Genomic DNA, 24,259 nt, shown 5'->3' on the forward strand with positions numbered 1-24,259 from the left:
TGCAAATTCTGTTTTCTTCTTCCCTTATGTGTATAATACCTGTATGTACCTGTAATATGTGGTTAGTGATGTATAAGCTTAGCTTCAAGTCTTTGGAAAGCACAAAAGTTGTTACTAGGAAAACTCATTAAATTATTTTACTGGTGTTCTGTGCTTGAGTCTAATAAGTCTTGAGTTTTATATTGTCTTAAGGTCTAATAACTGCACAGATTTGCTCCAGGTTCCTATAAAAAAAGAGGCAGAATTTGCAGTATCTTGAAGAGTAGCTTCATGCACCTTCACTAAAGCCCCAGATTGCCATCTCTGGGGAGAGGGGAAATACAGGAAGAAAGGGAAGAACATGTTTCTCTGATTTAAGAAATAGCCCTTCCAAACATCTGAAAAAGAAGACTGTCAAGAAAAAAACAGTGATATAATTCTACTATGAATGTGACTCAAGTCTTTAACTATTCCATTTATCAAGAAAATCCTCTGGCAGGCTTGTACTTGTCACCATTCATGGAACAGCTGACAGAGATGTAGAATTACCTGAAGCCTCAACTTTTACATACACCAGTAAATCTACAGAACCCTATTATTTTCATAGCTGGCTGGTCAGCTGACAACAGCTAGGACTGCTTAGAAAGGAGGTAGTTGAATAAGGTATTAATTTTTCTGTAAATCAGTACTTCCAGAAACCATTCATCTGTGGTCAAAATTTCCAGATGTTTTTAAAATTAAAACTGTATTTTAGAGAGAGAAAAAGAAGATGTTTTCTCTTTTAGAGTCTTCCTATATAGTTTTGTAAATTCATGAGATATGAGTGAAAGACCTTGGAGTTATGACTGTAAAAACCTAACAATTTCCTAACTTAGATGTTTGTCAAATAGATCACATTTGAATTTTCTGTTCAAGAGATATCCCAAGTTTTGGAAAAAATGTGTTCCTGAAAGCAAATTTTGAAAGGAGCATATTCATGAGAATTTGGGAAGAAGGGTTTACCATCACTGTTTCCAGAAAACTCTCTTAATGACACTTATATAATTCTAATGAAAAAGACATTCTACTCACTTCTGTAGCATCTCTCATCCCAGCATCACCAAGTAATTTACGCACACAAATGAGTTGTGTCTCACTGTTATTATTCTGAAGTAAGTAAACAGCAGGTTTACTTACTTCAGGGGAGGTTTAGGTTGGATATTAGGAAGCAATTTTTTATGGAAAGAGTAATTAGACATTGGAATGGGCTGCCCGGGGAGGTGGTAGATTCACTGTCCCTGGAGGTTTTTAAGATGAGACTGGATGTGGCACTTAGTGCCATGGTCTAATAACCGTGGCAGTGTTGGATCAAGGGTTGGACTTGATGATCTCAGAGGTCTTTTCCAACTCTGTTGATTTTATGATTCTACAATTCTAAGTCACTTTTGCAACAGAAAAAAAAAACATGAGGCTTAGAAATAAAGGTCAGCTTGTGTTTGATCCTGGCATGAATATGTAAGAGAGAAAGGATCTTTCTTATTAATTTATTGTAGAAAGCCGGGAATATTTACAATCACTACACTCAGGGAGGTCACTTGCCTGATAACCCCTGCAATGCTAGGTGCCCCAAAAAGTCTCCCCAAGGAGTGATCATTGAACTTGGCAGCTGTGAAAGGGATTATGTGGAGTAGCTTGCTAAAGGGAGCAGTGGTATAGCTTCAGGCTAGGTCTACTTGCTCTGTGGGCAAGGGATACTGACAGCACTCTAATACCTAACATTTGCATATGAAAAGTCCCACGATGCTTCTGGTGTTTAGCTGTTTCTAGGCTGCTCAGTTAAGACATAAGTAACTCCTCTAAAATCAGACAAGAAGCAGTGACAGACTAGGGACCATGATTCCCAGTGCTGTTTGCTTCTACGCAGAGAGCATTCTTTCCTTCAGACTCAATGCTCTAACACAAGACTGATTAATATATTTTCTTACAAATTTTAATAACTCCATCACTTCTTTCTCCAGAGGCATCCTAAAATGGAATTCTACCATATCAATGAGTTTTCCACATAATACTCAAATTACCATATGTTAAAGTAAATACAGCTTACATTTTCCACCGCTTGATTTTTCACCTGGGTAGGGAAAGTGTTGTAACCTTCACTATTTCTTTTAATTGAGTTGTTACATTTTTTCCCTAGCAGAAGGTCACTTTTCTGTAAAAAATCCCTGTAGTAACACATGTTGCATTAGCTACATGTCAAAAAATGCATAGGACAATGAAACATCTCTTAATCCCAGCGGCCCATGAGAAGTTATCAAATTAAATGGAAAAACATTACATTTCTTCAGGGAAATTTATGACCCAAATGTTCTTACAGCAGTATTTGCGTATATCCTATTCCAGGAAAATGAAGGTTTCAAACAAACAAACAAAACAAACAAAAAAAACAGTCTGAAGAACTGCAAGCAGCATTCTTTGAAAGATAAGATTCCATTTCAGAGGGGGTAGGTGATGCAGAAATTCCTGATATTCAAATAGAGCAATTTATGTCCCATCCAAGAAGACCAGTTCTACCTGTACCTTCTTCTTCTGGGTATAGGTGCCCAGTCTGGCTTATAGGAGCAAACCAAAGGCAGAAAATAAACATTCCAGCTAGGGACCAAGCTAAAACTGACCAATAGAAAATGCTAGGCACAGGGCTGTGGGGAAATTAGCTGCTTACAGAAGCTTGGATTCTGACAGAGAACTGGTACAGGTTGCTTTACTTTGGTTTGCCTCAATGTCAGTATGGCGTTCATGGCCCTGCACCGCACAGTGCCATACAGCACATCCCCTCAGCATTATCCTTCTTCTTTCAAGGGTGATGGGATCCCTTTCTCATTGCCATAAAAGCCACTTTAACAGTCATTTTATGTTCAGTGTCTTATAAATCAGTTGCAGCTCACATAAAGTTCAAGGTGGGAACTGGCTGGCATTCAAAAAGCAAAGTTCTCCCTAGCTTTGATTTGTATTGGACGAAATACACGCAACACATGGCAAATTGTACTGGCAGTACCACCCACTAGTTCTTCTCAGGTGTTGGTCCTCATTTCCAGCCTACTTTCTGCTACATGCTGAAACTACATAGGCTTTGTTACCTTATTCATGTGTGCTGATCTTTGTCCCATGGAAAGTAAGCATTTACTATGCTGCACAAAATTGCCAGGTGCTATAGGCATATGACAGAAACAAACCTTCTGCGTCCTTGAATTTAGATCCTCACCATCACAGGCAACGACAGTGCATAACCTGTGTCTATCACCCTAAATTTATCCAGCTCTCTATTTAAAATAATTTGAATCTTTGCTGGCTGGACAACTGTGTTTCAGACTTTCACACCTTTGTTTTTTAAGACTCTTCTCATTCCGAACAGTTTGATTTGTATCTTTTCTTTATAGGCAGACATTCTTGTTTCAGTATTGTTCTTTGGCTGAACTAATTATTTTTACTTTTTAGCATTTACTCTTTCCCCTTGTATATTTATGGTGCAATCACATCTTCTCTCAGCTTTTAATTACTGTGTTAAACAAGATAAACTTGCGTGGTTCCTTCCCATAAGATATTTTCTCTTGTTCTGTTCTCTGGTTATGCTAATAAGGTTCTTCCTACTCATTGCACCTTGAATTCTTCATTCTTAAACACAGGTAGTCAAAACTACCCACATTAATTCTGGTAATAGTTTATTAGTGCCCTCTACAATTAAATTAATGCTTAGGCTGCCCATTGTGTCCTAGGAATTTCTGGCTGATCACACTGGGATACTGTTTATTATGTATTATTTTCTGACCTTTCCAACCTTGTGTTACTGGAAAAAAAAATATGCTGACTTCTTGTGCAAAGATATTCATTATAATACTAAATATGAGTTGACCCTAACCAAATTAGAGGTCCTTTAATTTTCTGATGACCCGTACTTTACCCATGTCATCAACAATCTCTGCAATTCTATTTTTCATCTCTTGCTCTTTTTGGAAGAAAATCAAATATACTAAATCTATAACAATTCTCTTCTTCCAAAAATCAGAGGGTTTTTTAAATCAAAGAAGGGTGTGCATTATGTCGATTTTGTTAAATCCTCTATATGATTTCATATTTTTTGTGTTCTGCCTCACATTAGACAGTGATGTCTGCTTCACTTACTGACTTCTTGTGTGCTCTTACCTTTCTCAACTGCAGGGTAAAATCTTGTCACTAAGTCATTAAACTATGGTAACTCCATTAGTTTACATTTTCTTTGTAATTTCCTGTAATTCTCCATAAAAATTCACATGTAGAACTCAAGTTAATATGCTGATATATAAAGACTTTCTTTTCCTGCTACTCTTCAAAGTGACTGTGTGACTTCTTGCATTAGTTCATGCAGTAAGTAGCAGCTGGATCCCACTTTGAGCTCAGCTGACTTCTACAGTCTCAGTTTTCTCACTGAGTTTTCTGCTTTAACATGGAAACAACAACACATTCCACAAAAACTAAGAGGACAAACTTCCTCTCTTTTTGATAGTAATGACTGAATTTGGTTTACTTCACCTCTTGAAGACAAGGTGTCAGAGGCCAGATCTACCAGAAGGCTTAAGTATCTCAGTACCAAATGTTGATACTAAAGATATCTATCCACCTGCCACCTAGCAGGAATCATGTCCAGCCCATACCAGACGAAATTTTCCAAAGGAATTTCCTCAGGATGTATCCTCTGACAGGCCCAGATGTGCCTGCATCTTTATAATACCCGAATAGCACATGAAGGGCTCTGGTTTCAGTGAATTGGGCACTGCTCTGCCTACTTTACATGGCCAGACTAGGCAGATGTTCCCTCTGTGTTCCTTTTCTCTGCCCACATGAGTTTCAGATACCAACCTGCACTGCATCCACTCGAACAGGTTGTGCAAGGCTGGTCTTGCTAGTAAAGACTGAGGCAAAGAAGGTGTTTATTACCACAGCCTTTTCCCTGGGTACCCTGCCTCAATCAATGGGCCCATATTTTCCCTAGTCTTCTTTTTCCTACTTAAGTACCATTTAGGTACTTGCATAAGACTCTTCTTTCTGCTCTGCTCCCTCCTCTCAGGATCCTGACCTCTACCATCTCATGATCACAGCTGGTGCTGTCTTCAACCTTCCCATCCCCAGCAAACCTCTCCTTTTTTGACTGTAAGGTTCAGCAGAGCATCTCTGCCCATTGGCTTCTCTTCCACTTGCACCAGGAAGTTGTCATCAATAGCTCTCCAGGAAACTTGCTTATGCTCCACTGTTTAGTCTCTCCAACAAAGACCCACAGGAGGACCAGGGCCTGTGAACATGAAGCTACTTCTAGCTGCCTCTAGAAGGTCTCATCCACTTGTTCTTCCCCACCAGGTGGCCTGCATCAGATCCCCACTATGCTGTCACCCATACCATTCTGCTCTTGAGTCCTTGCTGTGGCACAGTAATTGGGAGAAGGTTCTCAGCCAGGCACAAGAAGTTGGACAAGTGATTATGTGGATGATTATGATTAGATTTATTGCTAATACAATATCTAAATAGTGCCAATGCAGCATCTAAACAACAACTCTATCATTATTCCAATGGATTATATTATAACGAGGTCATGGTCCCTCCTGTTGCATCACAAGCTTCAGTGAGACCCCCTGGTTTTCTAAACTTCTCCAAGTCTAGATGTGACTAGGTCCATTTAGCCACACATTTGATCTACAGTTTTACTTAGGTTTAGGTGGAAGCATACAGGTTGACAGTATTTGGCCTTGCAGAATTCACAATTGCAAAGCAACAAGAGCTTATGGAGCTACTTTAGGATTTTATCTCCATAGGTGACCGGACCTTAGCACTTTTACTCACTCTTCCAAAGTGAGTGTTCCCCATCTTTGGGCTGGATGCACCCTTGCAGGGGCAGAGATTCAGCTGGAAGCTGCCTTCTGCTTTGGGAGACTAATATTCCTCATTGGCCCAGTCTCTGGCATGATTTTTTACACTTATGCAGGCTGATGTGCACCATAATCAATCAGAAATATCTCAGCTTCGCCATCCCCAAACTACATCAATTATGCAAGCACCCAGACAGTTCCTCCTGCAACTTCCACCTGGTGTTCTTATCTTAGGGCAAACCTCTTTGCCCATCAGAGACAGCAGAAAAGAAAGGAGTGGAGAGGATGCACACAGAGACCTGTCTCTTGTCACTGTCACACTTAAATTTAATCCTAATCATCAACATCGTCCTATACATTGAAATACCATGAGTGAGGAAATCTGAAAGGGTCCAAACAGGCTTCATTGTTTCCTGAGGCTATGTGTCCTGAATCCAATGGATCTTCTGGCCCTAAATTATTTAGATATTTTTGAGGATCTTTCTTCTTAGTGGTTGAACAGTTTTGGTACTCTAAAAACCACTTTTTTTCTTTAAACTTTTTAGGTAAAGTGTTGGCAATTGCTTAGATAGCCTATTGAAAGTCTAAATTATTCTTTATTGTTTTCTCCAAAGCAATTCAGTTTTAAAGTAGAAAATTGTTTTCTGTGACTAGATTATAAGATATAATGAAAGTGGAGGTGTTTTTAATAATAATACAGTTGTATCTATGGTATATTAAATATTTATGCAGATGATTAATTCGAATTTCGTCAACAGACTGATTCAAGTAACTATAATTATTTTCTCTTTAAGTGTTTGTGAGAACATTATAATATGGCAGATGCTAAATGTTCATATAGAGTTTTGGCCACAGGTTTTCCTAACACTTCACAGCATTTCATCATGGTTTAAATGGTAGTTTAAAAAAAGTATCAGTTTAAACCACTCTCAATTCAGGTTCTATCTCTCTACCTTGCCTTGCTACGGTTGTTTTGAGGATAAGGAAAATGGATATTTCTGCTCCCAATTTTTCATTCAGAAACTTTGCACATATGTATAATTTCTTACCTTTTAAAAGGAAAGAAAAACCATTTGTGTAAAATTTTGTTTAAAAGTTAATAAAACAGTAATCTATTTTTTAAGAATGTGAAGGCAGTTACTATCATACAGCTGCTATAACACTATCTTGCATAATTTAGACTTTTTAGATCCTCTTGATCTAAATGTCTTGATTTTGTTTTTAAAGTAGAGATTTTTGTCTCAACTCATGGACTGAGACAGTGCTCTATTAGTATGAAATCTTAAAACCAAATGCTTTATAAATTCTTAAATCCTTTCACTCAGCCTTTTATTTTTGCCACTGCTACAGTAGGAAATAAGAACAAGTCTCCTGTTGACTTTACATTTCCTGAGACTCATGCATAGTCAAGCAAAATAGTTAACATAAGGTGGTTAAACCAGGCAGGTCCCTCAATCACATACTAAATCAAATATTCTGCCCCTGATTACCATGAAGTCTAAGAACATATTTTTACCTCCAACAAGTCAGTTCTGTTTTCCACTCTCCTCTACCATTTCATGATACTTCTGGATTGTATTTTTGGTAGATATTTTTTCCTGCTGTAGAGTAAAAAGTAGACAATACCAAAGATATCTTCTTCCAACTTTAGGGGTTTACCCTGGATGTTGGCAAATGTAAATTATTTCAAGTATATTTTCCAAAGTAGAAAATCTTTGTCTAAAACCTTTGATAAAAGGAAGCCACAGTTAGCTGGGCCCATCTACCCTGACCCCTCACATGTACCCTTTTCATATACAGAGTTACTACACTAAAAATAAAATTGAGTCATGTTTCTAGATGGCCTTTTTTTATTGTGGTAGTACAGAGCATAGTGCAACAGGGTCCTTACTGTGATGGTGACCCCTGGATAGCCACAGAGAAACAAATAGCCATGAAAAATTGCTCATAAAATAGGCACTAACTGACAAAAACTTACACGGCCCGGTAGAAAAATCAAGAAATTCATACCACCACGAGGACCTTACTAAATGTAAAAGTGTTTGGGTAGCTACCACTCAGGCACCTAAAAACCTCTACAAGTCTTAACCACAGCCTACAGCAGAACCTACAGCTAATACACAAATTACAGAATAAGGAAAGCACAACATAAAAGGAAGAAAAGGACACAGGGAATGTGCTTTGTTTAAAGCACATCACGGAACTGTGTCTTGATGTCTGGTTTTCAGGCCTGCACCAGGCTCATACTACTTTTAGTATGACGCACAATTTACAATTTTGGCTTATTTTTATGACATTCAAATGCAACATAATTGAGAGGAGGACTGATATCCTTGTATCTGCTTGTAAGCACTCAGACCCATTGCTCAGCAATTTTAGAACTGTGACAACTTCATAGCAGTTTTTCATAATAAAAGAAGCCACTCTTTCCTCTCAAAAAAAATCTCTCTGTTGCTTTATCATGCTCAGACATAATCTGATTTCATGGACATTACCACCCAGTTTTATTTTGCCTTTCATCCAACAAAAAATAACTACCAGTTACACAAACCTTTTATATGCTGCATGGGAGAGCTCTGTTCTGATGTCTATTGCTTTCCCCTTGTTGCAGTGCCTTCTGTTGCATAGGATCAGTTCAGTTTCATGGTAAAGTATGGCAGTTAAAAGGATATAATGAAGTATATTATAACCCATTACAGACAGGAAAACACACACCTCCTCTGCTTTTCTACTCAGTGCACTGACTATAGTTCCCTTTGTGTGAATCATCTCTCACAAAAGAGACCAGAAGGTATTGCTACTGTATTATTTTAAGCATTAGTTACTCTCATGAGATGAATCAACAGACCTTCAGTGAGTCACCACTCCCATTCCTTCCTTCTTTCCAGGCAGCTAAGTAGTTATTGGAAAAGGTCTGGCTGAATGGAAGGTAACATCTATCTGAAATTGTCTTTATTGCCTTAGAATTAAAGCAAGTAGGTATTTTTCAAGCCCTGCTCTAACCATCTGATGTTTGACTTTAAACAAGTCCTTTCACATGTCTTTGTTTCGGTTCCCTGTTTATGCAGGACCGTTAATGTTTTTTTGTTCTTAGTGCCCATGGTTGAAAATTGCTGCATCAACTAAAATATAATGATAAAAGTATGAGAGTTGTTTCTAAGTGCTTATCTTCAAGACAGCTGCAGTGCAATTAGCATAACTGAAGTAATTAATAAATAATGCTAATAAATAATTATCTTCTTAGGGCATATTTGGCCTTTACATGATGTTTCATGAGAAAATTTGGTACTTTCATTTAATGCAACTTTTTTTGTCCCCCAAAGCAATCTAATCTACTGTGTAAGAAGACTGGTATTTATGTTTCATCGGTTGATTAGTAGTTGAGATTATTTTGAAGTGAGATAAAAATAACTTAGTTATTACCAAAATCAAATCCCTCCTTATCTTTGTCCTCACAGAGATGTTTACTCATGATGAGAAAGGTACTATATTGAGTTCTGGTTTCCCTTCATATTGAGCTACAGCATAGTAATGTCTTTCCAAAATATTGCAAATTATATGTGCAAGTGCTTGTCTGTCAGGAGAAAGGGAACTGATGTCTGTCCACAAGGTGAGAAAAGCCAGGACCATTTTTTTTTTTACTACCTTGCACCTGGAGAGCATTTAGCCAGTTTCAGGTAGCCTGTGTGCAGTTTATTGTAGTACTTATGAGTCAGTCAGTATATATTGAATATCTAAGATTAAAACCACAGGTGAGGGTAATGAATTTCAAGGCTCAGCATGGATGAAATAGGCAAAGGTTATTATAGTTGAGGGAGTCTAATCCAACATAGGCAATGAAGGAACAAAAAAACATCAAGCTATTCAGTCAGATAGCCAGATACATGAAAATATATTTGAACAGTCATAAAATGAGATGATGAAAGAATGATAGTAACATATTTAATTCCCATTAATCCAAAGAGGCTCGGTTCCTGTAAACAGAGAGCTAGGATTTAGACTTATTATTTGTCTAAGTATTGAAATTACCTGTCCAGTTGTAAATCTTACTAGAAAGAAGATATTAGAGTATCATGAAAGAAGGATAATAACGCACTAAAGTTCACTCCTTTTAAACAGGCAGCAAAATAATTTAAATGTGTGCAATCTTGTCTTACAATGTGAAAACATAGTCATATGCATAAGAAAACAACAGCTCTTGCTGAATCAGGCCAGCGTCTCTCAGTAGATCTAATTCCCTGTCCATTTGCAAATAAAGGTCGCTGCAATTTTACAGCTACCAGATGTAGATACTGGACACAGGAGAGACTGAATCAAGTGCCTTCAGGCTGCAAACCAAACCGTGGAGAAAGTGAGGATCAAAAACATGAGAAGGATAGACACTTTAGGGGGTGCTCTTTCCTGCATTCAACAAAGCCTTTCTCTTTATTTTTCATTCTCATTTGGGTTTTTCTTTGGTGTGCAGGATACTATGAAAATTTCAAGATAAAAACACATTAAAAAGGTCATAAGAGGCTTCAGACATTCTGAAGAGTTATGTATTCCTAATGAAATTGCTCAGGAATTTAATAAATTCTATTTACCATAAATTAGTTTCTTTAATCTTTGCCAAAAAAAAATCATTGGATTACTATTTGTGTCTTTTTTATATATTACAGTATAATTTTGTCCAAATCTTTAATGGTTACAGCCATTCTGCTATGCAAGTTTTCCTTCCTTTACCTTTCATTTAGAGGTTAATTTCTCTTCTTTCTATACTTCTATACTCTTCTAGACTTCCTATGACTGAAGGTAAAAAGTGTTTAAAAATACTTCCTCCAGGCAACAAGAATTTCACTGAGAGAAATCAGTAATACTGTTACAGAAGTTCTGAAATCACTTATATTTCAAACTAACTTTACAGTTATATTATCAAAACGTTAATGCTAGTAGCAGTCGCTGTACTTCCTTTTTCACAGGGAAGTAATATTTTATCAATACATACGGTAATCTCTATTCCCACATATCTCAAGTCCCTGAACATCAGGGCAGGGACTGGAGGAATAAAGTCTCTCTTATCACAACCCAACTGAGGTTCAAGACCACCTGAGAAAGCTGAACAAACATACATTGATGGGACTGGCAAGATGCACCTCACAGTCCAGAGAGAATTGGCTAATGTAGTTGCTAAACTACACTCTATGATATTTGAAATATCATGACACTCAGGCAAAGTTCCCAGTAACTGGAAAAAGGTAAAAAATGGACCCTGGGAACTACTGCTTAGCCTCAACTGTCTACCTGGTAAGATCATAGAACAGATCCTCCTGGAAGCTATGTCAAGGCATATGTGTGACAGGGAGGTGATTAGAGGCAGCCAACATGGTTTCGCCAAGAGAAAACTGTGCCTGACTAATCATCAGCCAATTCACTCAGGACTCTGGGAGCCATCTCATAGGGTTCCATAGACTTATGTACATTCATTTTCCTCATGGGGTCATAAACCTGATGTTCAGTTACAGTGGGAATCACTTTGCTTTCCCAGTCCCCATCCTACTCTCCATCCACTCAAGAGGTGCAGAAAGAGAGGTTGACGTGGTGGACTGAGGCAAAAAGTTGTTGAGTACCTCAGCCTTCTCCTCATCCATTGTTACCAGTTTTCCAGCGTTGTTTATCAGGGATGGGTACACCTTCTTTGACCTTCCTTTTCTGTTTAACATACCATAGAAACACTTCTTATTATTCTTTGTATCCCTTGCCAGATTCAGTTCCAGCTTTGCCTTGGCCCTCTTCACCTCTTCCTGCACAATCTACTTCATTTCTATACTCTTCCCAGGTTACTTGTTCTTGTTTCCACTGCCTGTGCATTTGCTTCTTTCCCTTTAGTTTGACCAGCAGTTCCCTACTCAGCCATGCTGATATTTTCCCTTCCTTGCCTGATTTCTTACTCCTCGGGATGGCTAGCTCTTGCCTTCTGTGGAAGAGTTCATTAAAGGTCTGCCAGCTCTGCTCTGCCCTTCTCCCTTGTCCCTGAGGGCAGTTTCTCAGGAAATCCTATTGACTAACTCCTTGAAAAGCTGGAAGTTTGCTTTCCTAAAATTCAGGGGCCTACCTTTACTCCTTACCTGACCCATATCCCTCAGGACTGCAAACTCCACCAATGCGTGATCACTGCAGCTCAGGCTGCCTCCAATCTTGATGTCCCCAGTTAGCTTCCTTACACTGGAGAACATCAGATCCAGTATTGCATTCCCTCTGGCAGGGCTGTCTATTACTTGGCTCAAAAATTTCAGATGATGGATCAGAGGGATTGTTCATACCTACAGAATATCAGGTTGTTCTGAAGGTTTAGAAAGACACTGAGCCTCGATTGTTCTTATATTGTATCTTGTGGATGGATTTATTACATGAGAAGTGGGTGTTAAATAATGTTAAAACAAAGCAGTAGCTTTACTCACCCTTTTTTCCTTCTTGACACACAAATGATTGCATAAGATCCAACAGAGTATAAAGTTGCATGATTTTTCTTTGTTTTATTTGTAACCTACAGGAAAACATAAAGTGTGTCTAGCCTGTACAATGAACCTCCACATTAGAGAAATAATTGAGCTATTTCTAAGAAAGATAGCATGTCCACATTAATCAGCACTCAGCAATGCTGGATTTGATCCTAGGTGCAGTACAGTCTCTCATTAGAACTAATTACTGTTGGCACAGCATCATGCTGATGCAGCTGTGCAGCTTCCAGAGCTAGTTCATTTGGCACTTAGCTCAGGGATCACTACAGTCTTGGGCATAGATGTGCACTCTCATTTGGTCAAATGAATGATGGTTTTGGTCATTAATTCAAATGGACATTTCATTTGGGAATTAGATAAACGATGAAACCATCCAGATGCTTAGTCCAATTATTGTAAATATGGTCATGATTTTAGACAACTACCTGATTATTAACAGACAGCCAAGCTATGCACTAATTTCTGTATTGCAGTCAAGCAACTTGGAATCAACAATTTCTCTCAGTTATGTTGCTTTGGTAGTTTTAATTTTTAGTTGTGTCCTTTGAGAAGTGGCCTCCTTAAAGCAGGTCCTCTATTCCAATATGGCACTTCAGGGTACCATCTGTAGCCCTTTCCACCTCTTTTCAGCAGCCAGGAGCAACCTATCAATGCTGTTTCCATGTCAGCATTGGCACGGCCTCTCTCAGCCCTGTGCAAATGAGGGCACCAGGGAAAGTAATTTAGATATGACTTTGTAAAACTGTCTTTAAACTCAGCTAAGTGTGAAAGGTGGACAAGAAAATTGCTTTTAAATCCTAGAAAGCCCTCTTTTCTATCCAGAGTCTACTAAAGGCAATGGGAAGGATTCCAGTGACTATAGATATGAGACCTGATTTTGACTGTAGTGATGGATTTCATATAAAAATACGTAGACCACTAGCTCTATGTTTCTACATTTAGCATCTCTATCTCTTGATTAAGTTTTCATTCATTTGCAGTTATTTCACTGAATTCTGTCTACTGGTTTAATCAGAGAGCCCTTCATCAGAGGTGTATATACAAACAAACTGTCCAAGAAATTTGGCAGATGTTGCCCTTACAGAGACAGAATATTTTCAAGCTGTTGTTTTCACAGAACAAATATCTGTCTGGCATGTTTAGTTTACAGTTTATAGCTTATCGTCGTATACTGTTTTACAGCCAAACAAGTGAGCTCTGATTCTAGCTGTAACAAGGCATTTATGTTCTAAGAACTGGATTTCAAAAGGATCCTAAAGAAGTTAGATACTATTCCCTTTGATGTAAGTCAACTAAAACATCAGTAAGTCCCATTTGAAGGGTATAAAAATACATCAGGGGAGGTAAGAGAAACAAAGTACAAGGGAGGAGATGAAAACATGTTTTGGAGGAAGGATAATGGGGCAGAAGGAGAGAAATAGAGAGATGGGCATAAAAAAACTGGCTGTGAGGAGGGTTATAATCCCTCTTCCTTTTTTTTTCCACAGTTTATAAGAGCTTCCACCTACTGTGTAGCATTTTCTGAGTATCCAACCATCCATCAACATCTCTTTCTTTGCTGGCAGCCTCATTATAGGTAGAGATCGTAGCTTGAAATATATCAACAAAATCAAATTAGAAAATAGCAGGGAGAAAAGATACTTGCAACACAAAGAGTTCAAGGAAAGTGGGAGATCAAGCTGGTCATAGGTTTTGAATACCGGAAAAGTCTATCAGTTCATTTAACCTGACCTTTTGCATGGCAAAGGACACAGCGGTGCATGCTACTTCCCTCGAAGCTGACCCTCAGAACTTGTGTGTAACTGAAGTATATCTACCAGAAAGCCTTGAAACAAAGGACTCAAGAAACATGGAATCTTACAGACAGTGCAGTCATAGAATCACAGAATCGTAGAATACCAGGTTAGAAGGGACCTCAAGAATCATTTGGTCTAATTTTCTTGACAAAAGCACAGTCTAGACAAGATGTCCCTGTACAAAATCCAGCTGAATCTTAAAAGTGTCCAATATTGAGAAACCTACCACTTCTCTGGGGAGATTATCCCAGTGGCTGATTCTTCTCATTTTGAAAAGTTTTCTTCTTGTGTGCAATCGTAATGTCCCTGGGAGTAACTTCTACCCATTACTCTTCATCTTTTCCATGTGACTTCTTGTAAAAAGGACGTCTCCACCTTCTTTGTAACCACCCTTTAAATGGAACACAGTCAGAAGGTGTCCCCCACGACTCCTTTCTCAAGGCTGAACAAACCCAGTTCTCTCAGCCTTTCCTTGTAGAATAGGCTTCCTGGTCCTTTGATCATTTTTGTGGACCTTCTCTGGACCCTCTCCAGCCTGTCTACATCTTTCTTGTCTAGTGAGGATTGAAACTGAACATTGTACATCCGTGTGTGGCCTGGCAAGCACTGAGAAGAGTGAGAAAATAATTGCTCTATCTCTGCTGGTGATGTCCTTGTTGATGTTACCAAGCATCCTACTTGGTTTTTTTCTGCTACAGCATGGCACTGTTCACCCATACTGAGCTTGTTGTCCACCAGGACCCCCAGGTCCGCTGCCACAGAGCTGCTCCCCAGCTGGGCAAATTCCAGTCTTTGCTGCAGTCCTGGATTATGTCTTCCCAGGTGCAAGCACTTATATTCATCTTCGTTGAACTTCATAGGTTCTTGTTATCCCACTTGTCCAGCCTAGCCAGCTCATCCTACACAGTGGCTCAGTTGTATCCCTTCCTTTTTATGGGCAAATACCTCACGGATTTAAGATGGGATCTGAATAGAGCTAAAAAACAAGAACACAGAACAAAGAGTGAGAAGGGCATTTTTTTTGCCAAAATTGCTCTTCTGTGTTCTGAACAGATGGCTGACCATGACCTGAGACCTTAGAAAATTGAATCAATAAAAGGAAAGTGTTCAGATTTAATTATATGTAATTGCACAAGGTACAGAAAGGGTAAAACTAAGCCACAAACCTCAGCTTACTGAGTGAATATATGTAGCAGGAGCACATAAAAAATTCACCCTCATTCAATATTATGAAATTTCCATCACAAAACCTTGTATTGACTGAATAACTTAAAACCCACATTTATTTTTTTCAATATCATAATGTAGCAATTTCAGACATTTGTTCAAAGTCTGATCCTTATTCTCATTTCTTAGAAAAACTGGTTTGAGTTTTACTGTATTCGATAGAATAGAAAATAAAATCATCGTTAGAAAAACTCACTTCATGAGCTACAAAGTGACTGAGCAGTACAAATCTCTGGGACCTGTGCAGCTCATTTTCTGTATCTTTCTGAAAAAAAAATCTTGTCCTGGTCCAGTTGGTCACTGCAGATAAATATGTACATATGTACATGTATGTTACATGGATCTTAGATATATTTTAGTCACCCCCTTCAAACATTTGACAGAATAATACCACTGTCACAGCAACCAACAATGTATTTGAGTCCAAGAAGTTTGTATGTGTAGACAAAGAGAAGCTGAAAAGTACAAAATAGGAAAAAAAGCTAAATAATTGCTACTCTTCTCAGCACAAGTAGTTGAGCTGAACTCCTGAACGAATTTGATATTTTACTGTCTCTGGCTGGGATGGAGTCAGTTTTCTCCACAGCAGCCCATGTAGTGGTGTGTTTTGGATTTGTGTCTAAAACAGCATTGATACCACACCAGTGTTTTGGCTATAGCTGAGCAGTGCTTCCACAGCATCAAAGGTTTGTCTCTCCCTGTCAGGAGGCTGAGGGTAGCAAAGACATTGGAAAGGGACACAGCCAGGACGACTGATCATTGACCAAAGGGCCAACACTTTGCTCAGCAGTAAAGCTGGGGTAGAGGAAAAAGGAGGAGGGGGGGCAGCATGGTGTTCTCAAAGTCCCATCCAACCTGGCCTTGAACTCTTCATTCCCCCAGTCCCTGCCTTGAGATTCAGTCTCAAAAGATGTGGGAAAAGCAATTGTCAATGAAAACTGAGATAAGAAAAAGCTAAGTACCTCAGCCCTCTCCCTGTCAGTTGTCACCAGGTAACCTGTCTCATTTTGGGCAGTGGTACAATTTCTTTTGTCTTCATTTTCTGACTAACGTGCCTGTGGTCAGATATTCATCCATTTCTATTAAGGTACAAGTGCCTGTCATTTTACCTAGAGATGTCCCCAGCTGGAAAACATCCTTATTCCATACGCTGAAAATAGAACTAAGAATGAAGAGTCAGAACCAGCAACATAACTTGCACACGAGACATCCTGTCATGAAGCCTCTGCTGTATTAGGGAGGGTTCAAGACATACTGAAGCTTGGAAACTCAGACACTGTTAAAAACTTAACAAAAACCAATATTTATTACCAAGAAGTGGCCAACAAAATGAACAAACCCAAAAGGAAGGAAGGAGGAGAGAAATAAGCCCCCAGCACAACCTCTCCAGTTACCCAGCTGTTGCCCATAAAGTTATCTTACCGACCTAGCATGCCTATAATTACCCAGAGCAGAAGCTGCATCCTTGGAATGTCAGTAAGTTCACAAATGGGCAGGTGTCCCCGCCAAAAGGCAACGTTGTCCTTGAAGTAAAGTTAGCCCCTGCCAAGAGAGCACTATCTGCTTTTATACAATTTACTGAGTGACCACAACCTCCCAGGTGTGGCCAGCACAGCCCAGCCAGAGGCCGTCAGTCCCACCTCCCAGTTATGTAAGTGCATAACCCCCGTTTCTTCTGCACATGCGCGAGAACTTCGGAAATCCCCTCACGCACGTGCAGTATGCTTTGGGGGTCTTTCTTAATTGAGTCTGGGGGCACTACTTCATCCTCCTCCTCCTCCTCAATTTCTCCTTCAAGCGACCTTGGAGGACAATTAGCCAATCACAGAATACCAATTAAAACAGTTTATACAAGAAGCTCTCTTCAAGGACGACTTTCCTGTTTATCAGTGCTTGTTTTCCCATAACTTGGCAGAGAAGAAGCAAAACTTTCACAGGTGGCGGGGCCAAACGCAGACCAAAAGTATCAGCATAATTAACCCCTGATACACTCTGCCCATCTCTAAAGTTCTTTTCATCTACATGTTTCATGTTTTTTCAGTCCATCAATCTAGCAAATAAATTTCCTACCTTTTGGTATGAGAATCATGTTTTTAGGTTGGTTGTGGAAGGATCAGGACAGTCCATAGATGCTGTATTGTCTTCTCTAACTTTCAGCACATCAGTAAGGTACATGCACTGAAAATGACCTTCATGAACAGATTTTTTTGAAATTATTTTCCTTCCCTAACTATAAGATTAAGTATAAAAATATAATATTAATTTATTCAAATGGTACTCATTTCAAAGTGAATAATGTACTCCAATAAGCACAAATTTAATTGTTTGTCTTTTAGGCTGTGATACAAATTTCAGCTTAAAGCCATGCATAAAGTTAGACGAAGCAAGTACAGAACTTCTACTTGAAACATCTTTATTTGCCAGTTCTCTACACTTTCCCTTTTAAAAGAAGAACAACCTTCCTTTAAAAAAATAGAGATACTTCCATCCAGAAGACCAAGAGTTTGCAAACAAAGAAGCATTCTTCTAGAGGTTTGCAAAAATCCTGGGTGCAGTAACGGTCAAGTTACCCACAAGCAATGTTAACAATGTCATCATCTGCCTCAGAATAAGAGCAAAAGTCTGTTAAAGGTTTCTCATTTTACAGTCTTGTAGACATACAGGTTTTGGGAAGCAATTTAAGCCTGACGGTGAAGAGATCTGAAGCAGTTCTTCAAAGCAAAAAGTAAAGGAGAATTATACACACTCCCTTGAAAATAGACTTGAACACGACATACAATTTAAGTACTGGAGAGGTTTTACTCCAATTCCTAATTTGCCTGAGTTTATTGGCAGAACTGCTGAAGTTACAAAACATCATTAAAATGAAACATCTTTATTTCTTTAACAGCAAGCAATGGCTCATAAAAATTTTGTACCTTGTTAAGTGCAAAAGGCCAAACAGACTAAATTCATGGTTTATGAAAGGCAGTTCATTCAAGAAATTAAATTATTTTATTCAGCAGAGAACAGAAAGTACAACAGCTTTTTTTTTCTTTTAGAAGTAGCCAATTTTGAAAAAAATCAATTATATAATAAATGTAGTTTGAAAGAACATTCCCTGTAAAAAGTTTATTCCTATCCTTTCAATTTCATAAAAATGCTGTCAATTAAGTCTGACATAACCTTATGAAAATCTATTAGGCCATGTACAAAAATATTTCCCACTATTTATCAGTATTATTAGTAGTAATGTCCATGGAGTGATGCTTCTATCGCAATTCAATGGCTTAACTGAGTAAGATTTTTACAATAGTATTTTATTAATTCAACCAAACAAGAAACCACAGCTGTACTGGACACTGAGACCATAATTGGGCACCTGAGATTTTTCAGAGGAATTAAAAGGGAGCTCTGACTTTTTTATTTTATATGTAAGAAAAACAAATTAAACAGAATTCTGGGTTGTTTTTTACTTCTGTCTGGTATCTTCCTTTGTGAATGCTATCATGGATAATCCATTGTCTGTTAACCCTTTCATCTGGTGTTTTACCATCAGAGTATAATTTTCAGCCCCAAGTTATACAAAGTAAATATAAGTAGGAAAGTCAAAATTATATTTCTTGATTCCAAAATATTTTAGATATTATTAATCACACTCACCATTTAATAATAAGTATCAAGTATATATTTGCTAAGGATGACCCAAAAGAGTGTTTAATAGGGCCTAAGGGACATTTGCAAAGTTTCTAAATTTGATTTGAATCATCCACTATAAACAGAGCGCTGTAGGGCCTACTAGGGATCCATTTCCTTTTTTAGCGATAAAAACTCACATAGGTCATAACCACAGCATTATTAGTTCATTGTAAAAATTAATTACCTCTCAAAATAAAAAAAAATTTAGACTTCTGTGCCATTTTTAATCAAAATGCTTGTTCCCTAAAAAAAAAAAAATCGGAAACTGGAAAGCTGTGGGGATCAAAGATTATTGTTTAGGGCCTGTTGATGTTTTCTTCTAAAAGTCTAACTCCTTCTCAAATTAGAAGGAACTGAATGTGCTTATAAATTCAGAAAGAGGACTTTACAATACATATTTCTACTCAATATGACTCCTTACTGTTTAGGCAGTATAAGTGAATGTGTTTACAATGTAAGGTTGCAAACAAATTGTAAACACCTTTTCCTTGATATTTCAGCTGCTACAGAGGTTTCCTTTTCATTCGATGTCGGAAATGGGCCGGTGGAAATTGTCGTTAGATCTCCCAGCCAGCTCAATGATGACCAGTGGCATCGGGTCAATGCTGAGAGGAATGTCAAACAAGCCAGCCTGCAGGTAGACCAGTTACCCCTGGAGGTGCGGAAAGCACCAACAGAAGGACACACGCGACTGGAATTGTACAGCCAGCTCTATGTTGGTAAGATGCAGAGTGGGTAGCCAGGCTTTGCTCTCACATGATGGACATTCTTTGCCTTGAGTCTGGCCAGCAGCAGTCGGTTTAATGTGGGAAGCTGTGCTCCTCAAGCTCTTGCGTGACAGCAGTGGGAAGGGAAGCTGGGGCAGGGGGTTGGGGAAGAAAAGACAAGCATGTCCATAAGTACAAAGATTAACTAAGAGACTGATATTGTGTGTTGGAAATTTGTCAGTTTTGTCTTTCTCCACCTGCAGCTCCCAGCTGAAAGTACCTCCAGCAGGCCATAGTGCCAAACTTATTTTTTACCAAGTGCCTCTACCAGACATGCAAACTTATTCACTAGGAAAGTGAGAACTTCTGCAGAGCCTTGACAGGACTGCATGTGCCTGCAGTGCCCATCCTAGCCTTGGCAGCACTTCCAGCCTCTTTAGATTTGATCACTGTCCATCCCTTTGTGTTCACGGCTCTCACTGCGGTGTTTTCCCTTTAGTCCCATGGGCTGTTTGCCCATTCAGTGTAGAAAAGCACTACATAGTGTTACACAAATGCATTCCCTGGAAACAAGTTAGTCCAGCTGCTTTCTGGAGCTACTGGTTTCCACTACATTTTGGGCAGATTATTGCAGCAGCACTTGTATTTCTCTGTTAGCCTTGGGGCTGCGAAGCGCCGACATGCCAAGTGTCATTAGCTGGAATTAGAACTCCATGAAATGTTGAGTAAAGAAGCACTTTCATACCTCTCTAGAAATCTGTAACAGGAGAAGAGGGAAGGGGGAAAGAAAAAAATGTCTTATTTTTTTTCCCTGTGTTAGTCAGCATTCAACAAAACAAATGAATTAAAATGATGTTTAAAGCCTTCATTGCCTTAGTAATCAGCCCAGTGCCACTGCAAACTGTGTGCAATGTGTCACCAGATGTGCAGGTGTTATTTACAAGCTCAGATTCTCCTTTACTGCTATGATGTCCATAAAAGGCAGTTTCAAAATAAGCTGAAAGATGAAGCTTGTTTAAAAGAGAGAGCCTTAACCTTTTAAAAGAAATACCAAACCTTTTGCCGAAAGCAGGAAGAGATGGGGTTTTTTTCCCAGTCTGAGTTCTTTGAGAATTGCTAATAATGATGATTTTATTTGTTAGTTTTGAATTGACTGCAACACCAGCAATGTCTTGAAATATATAGTACCTATATTACCAAAACATGAATGTCAAAATCTGCAACAGATTTTTTTTTTCTTTCTGAATAATATCTATTCCATATAACCTGGTGATTGGAGCACACCTCTGAGAGAACAGATTTAAACCTTACCCAGAGACCGACCTAGAGTGGATTTGAGTTGGGAGTGCCCAAAATGAACACCTGAACATCAGGCCCTGGAGAGTAATATCAAACAAGAATTGTTTCAGTGCCTCCTGTTCTGCTTTCTGTAAAATAAATCTGTAGAATAATCTGTTCTTTGGGCCAGCAAGAGAGTCTTAGGTATGATGACTTTGTGTCCGAGGGGCTAGGACAGTCACCAAGAGGGGAAAGAAGGTTTTTCATCACTGCAGTGTATATGAGTTTGTATAGAATAGAATCACACCGGAATTCCATCTGCCCTGTGCACTCAGCAGAGACCAAGCCTTGCCTCCTCCAGTCCAAGTCATCCAATTACAAGCACTTGATTTGAGGTGGCTGTCTCTGGTTCATATTTAGCCCTCTTTCCGACTCAGATAAATATCAGCCTCTGTGCTCTGTGGTGAGGAGCATTCAGATCTCCTCAGGGACTTTTCGGCACCTGAGGCACTGCAGTAATCAAAGGGAGGAGAGATGAGCAGAAAGGATGCCAGCCACTCACTGTTATTTACTTGCATTTTTTAATTTGCTTTTTTTCATTGTTGTTTCTAATCCAGCCTCAGATATGACTTTCCTAGCTGAAATCATATTTTTCAGCAAGTGCTTACTAGGGATAAAGAAGAACAGTTCTTATTAACTGCTATGAAAAATTGTCTCCACTCAGACTTTCAAGCATAGCTTTTGAGCGTTACATTCTTTACTCTATGTTCAGACAACTAACCAGTGTACCTGACGTTGCTTGAAATTTAACATCTGTTTTTCCTATGGTAACTGAGAGTGGGGATTCGAATCTTTTTCTTCTTTGCCCATTATGGCTTTGAAAAATGTAACACTGCAAAGCATATTATGGCATTATTATTAGCATCGGTCATCACTAATTATATGGAGAGAAAGGCTATACCTTAGCAATCCAGCCAAGACCTTTTCTTCCACCATTATCTCTAAAAATCTTGAAGTTGAAATTAAGTGAAATCTTGCAGTGTAGGGCCAGAATCTCAAATGTCTGTTCAGTGTAAAGCAAACACTTATTGCTAAAAAAATCTGCTAGTTATGCTTATTTATGGTATGGTATCAAAAGGTTAGGTTTCATTGATTGTACTGTCATTAGGATAATTCCTTGTCCTCTTAAAGAAGTTACCATTTCCAGCTGTTGTCACAAGCTTAGCAGGATATTTCATGTAAAGCAACAATAAAATCTGTTCAGTGTTGTCTCAGAGTTTTACACTCCCTCTCAGGTGCTGCAGGAGGCCAGCGAGGATTCCTAGGCTGCATTCGTTCATTAAGGATGAACGGGGTGACACTGGACCTGGAAGAGAGAGCAAAAGTCACTCCAGGGGTGAAGCCTGGCTGCTCCGGCCACTGCACGAGCTATGGGATGTACTGCGCAAATGGCGGCAAATGTGTCGAGAAATACAACGGCTACTCCTGTGACTGCTCCAAAACTGCCTACGATGGACCATTTTGCATAAAAGGTAAATGCTTTAGTGCAGGAGGCAGAGTATGAGAGAACTATTTGCATAAGAAAAAAAAAAAAACACCATAGAATTGATGCTTCAGTTTTTATTAATTAAACAAGTAAATCTTGTTGAATACTTCTTGCTAACAAGTCAAATTATACACCCAGGATTTAAATGTGACTATTTAAAAACACATCTCTCATTAGGACTATATGTTACCTCTTTAAATCAAATAACACAACAACAAAATGCATCAGGAATGACTATAGTAACAGCAAATCTGGCAGACCGTATTCCACAGCCTCGAGCTGTTGAACAATAAATTCCAACTAGCACAATGTCATAGTTACTTCTTTAGAAAACACATGGATTTAAACGAAAGCTCAGAAAGTCATTCAGAAATGTATTTGAAGATATGTAGGTATGAGGTTTGGGTTGAATATCTTAAGTATTGGGAGGCCAACATTTGGCTTAAAAATTGTATCCATTCATAACCAGAACAAGTCTTTTAGTAGCTCAAACTGAGTTAGAGATTGAATTTACTAGGGTAAGGGAAGGCACAGACCTCCCACATCTAAGTCAGTCCTTTGGAAATGCCTAAATTATGTTCTCAATTTTCAAAATAAATTATTGCAAGAGACCAATTTACTATGGACACACAGGTCTGCATGAGAAAGAAAGACAAGGAGAAAAGGAAAGAGAGATACAACAATCAAAAAGTGAGAATTAAAGTATTAATTTATTTCCACTTTTTTTTCTTGTTCTGACCATCAAATCTGTTGCTTTTCCTAGTTATTTTAAAAGCTTTCTTAGAGTTTCAACTAAAAATCAAAGGCTCTTCTCATCAGTATCCATGATGTTAAAGAAATCTAGAGCCTCAGAAACTGTTCTGTTTTTATGTTCCCCTCTGTACCAGGAATCCTGCAGGCAGGCTTTGTCACCAGATACTGAAGTCTCGTCATGAAGCTGACTTAGCAGTAGGGGACAGAGCCTGTCATCTGATGTTCTGGTTCCCAACTCTTTCTTAATATATCTTTTTTTTTCCAAGTCAAAATCTGAGAATTATTTTATAAATATCCATACCCTGCTCCCTTTGAGCCACACGTAGAGGAAAACAAGTTTATGACATAAATAGGCAATCTTTTTGCCTGATGCTGTGTTATGGACTGTGTTTTCTCCTGACACACATCAGCCACCTTCATTTATATCCATGTATATCCAGCTTCCTTTCATTTTATCATAGCAAAGCTTTGTCTATTGCTGGTGTTGCTCACAGATTGGATCACCCTCTTCCAAAAGCTAAGGGATAGTTTTCACATCACCAGATATTCTGATGAATCTCTAGCATGATTATTTTATAAATTCCAATAAATATGATGTATTTTTAGTGCAGCAGAAGGGAAGCAGCTGCTTTTCTACGTAATGGCTTCCACTGTGCTTGCATGCAGGAATTTCATCAGGTTTCACAATGCTGTGTTACTTCAAAAACCAATAATAAAACATGTCCATTACATTCAGAACTGTACATACAGCAATTCCTGAGAATGTGAATACTGTGATTTTGACTAATTTAGCAAATGGTTTATCATGAATAATGGTAATGCATATTTAGTATTTCTGTTCACTAATGCAGCTATGGTAGAGGAGAATTACTGCTATGCCATAATCACTGAATTCACTTTCTAGTGTTTTGTGTGTTGCCAAAACTCA

General features: G+C 38.6%; 1 protein-coding gene across 1 annotated transcript in view; it reads left to right on the forward strand.

Moving 5' to 3' along the window:
- Window positions 1–24,259, forward strand: part of CNTNAP2 (contactin associated protein like 2) — a 1,004,683-nt gene that overhangs the window by 900,907 nt on the left and 79,517 nt on the right. Inside the window, exons 17-18 of the mRNA XM_018075661.2 lie at window positions 19,548–19,766; window positions 22,328–22,564. Coding sequence (XP_017931150.2) covers window positions 19,548–19,766; window positions 22,328–22,564 — 456 coding nt within the window. The remainder of the gene's footprint in view (window positions 1–19,547; window positions 19,767–22,327; window positions 22,565–24,259) is intronic.

This window comes from Manacus vitellinus, unplaced genomic scaffold (genome assembly GCF_001715985.3).
Source record: "Manacus vitellinus isolate BGI_N305 unplaced genomic scaffold, ASM171598v3 scaffold_3_pilon, whole genome shotgun sequence".
In the NCBI taxonomy this organism is placed as follows: domain Eukaryota; kingdom Metazoa; phylum Chordata; class Aves; order Passeriformes; family Pipridae; genus Manacus; species Manacus vitellinus.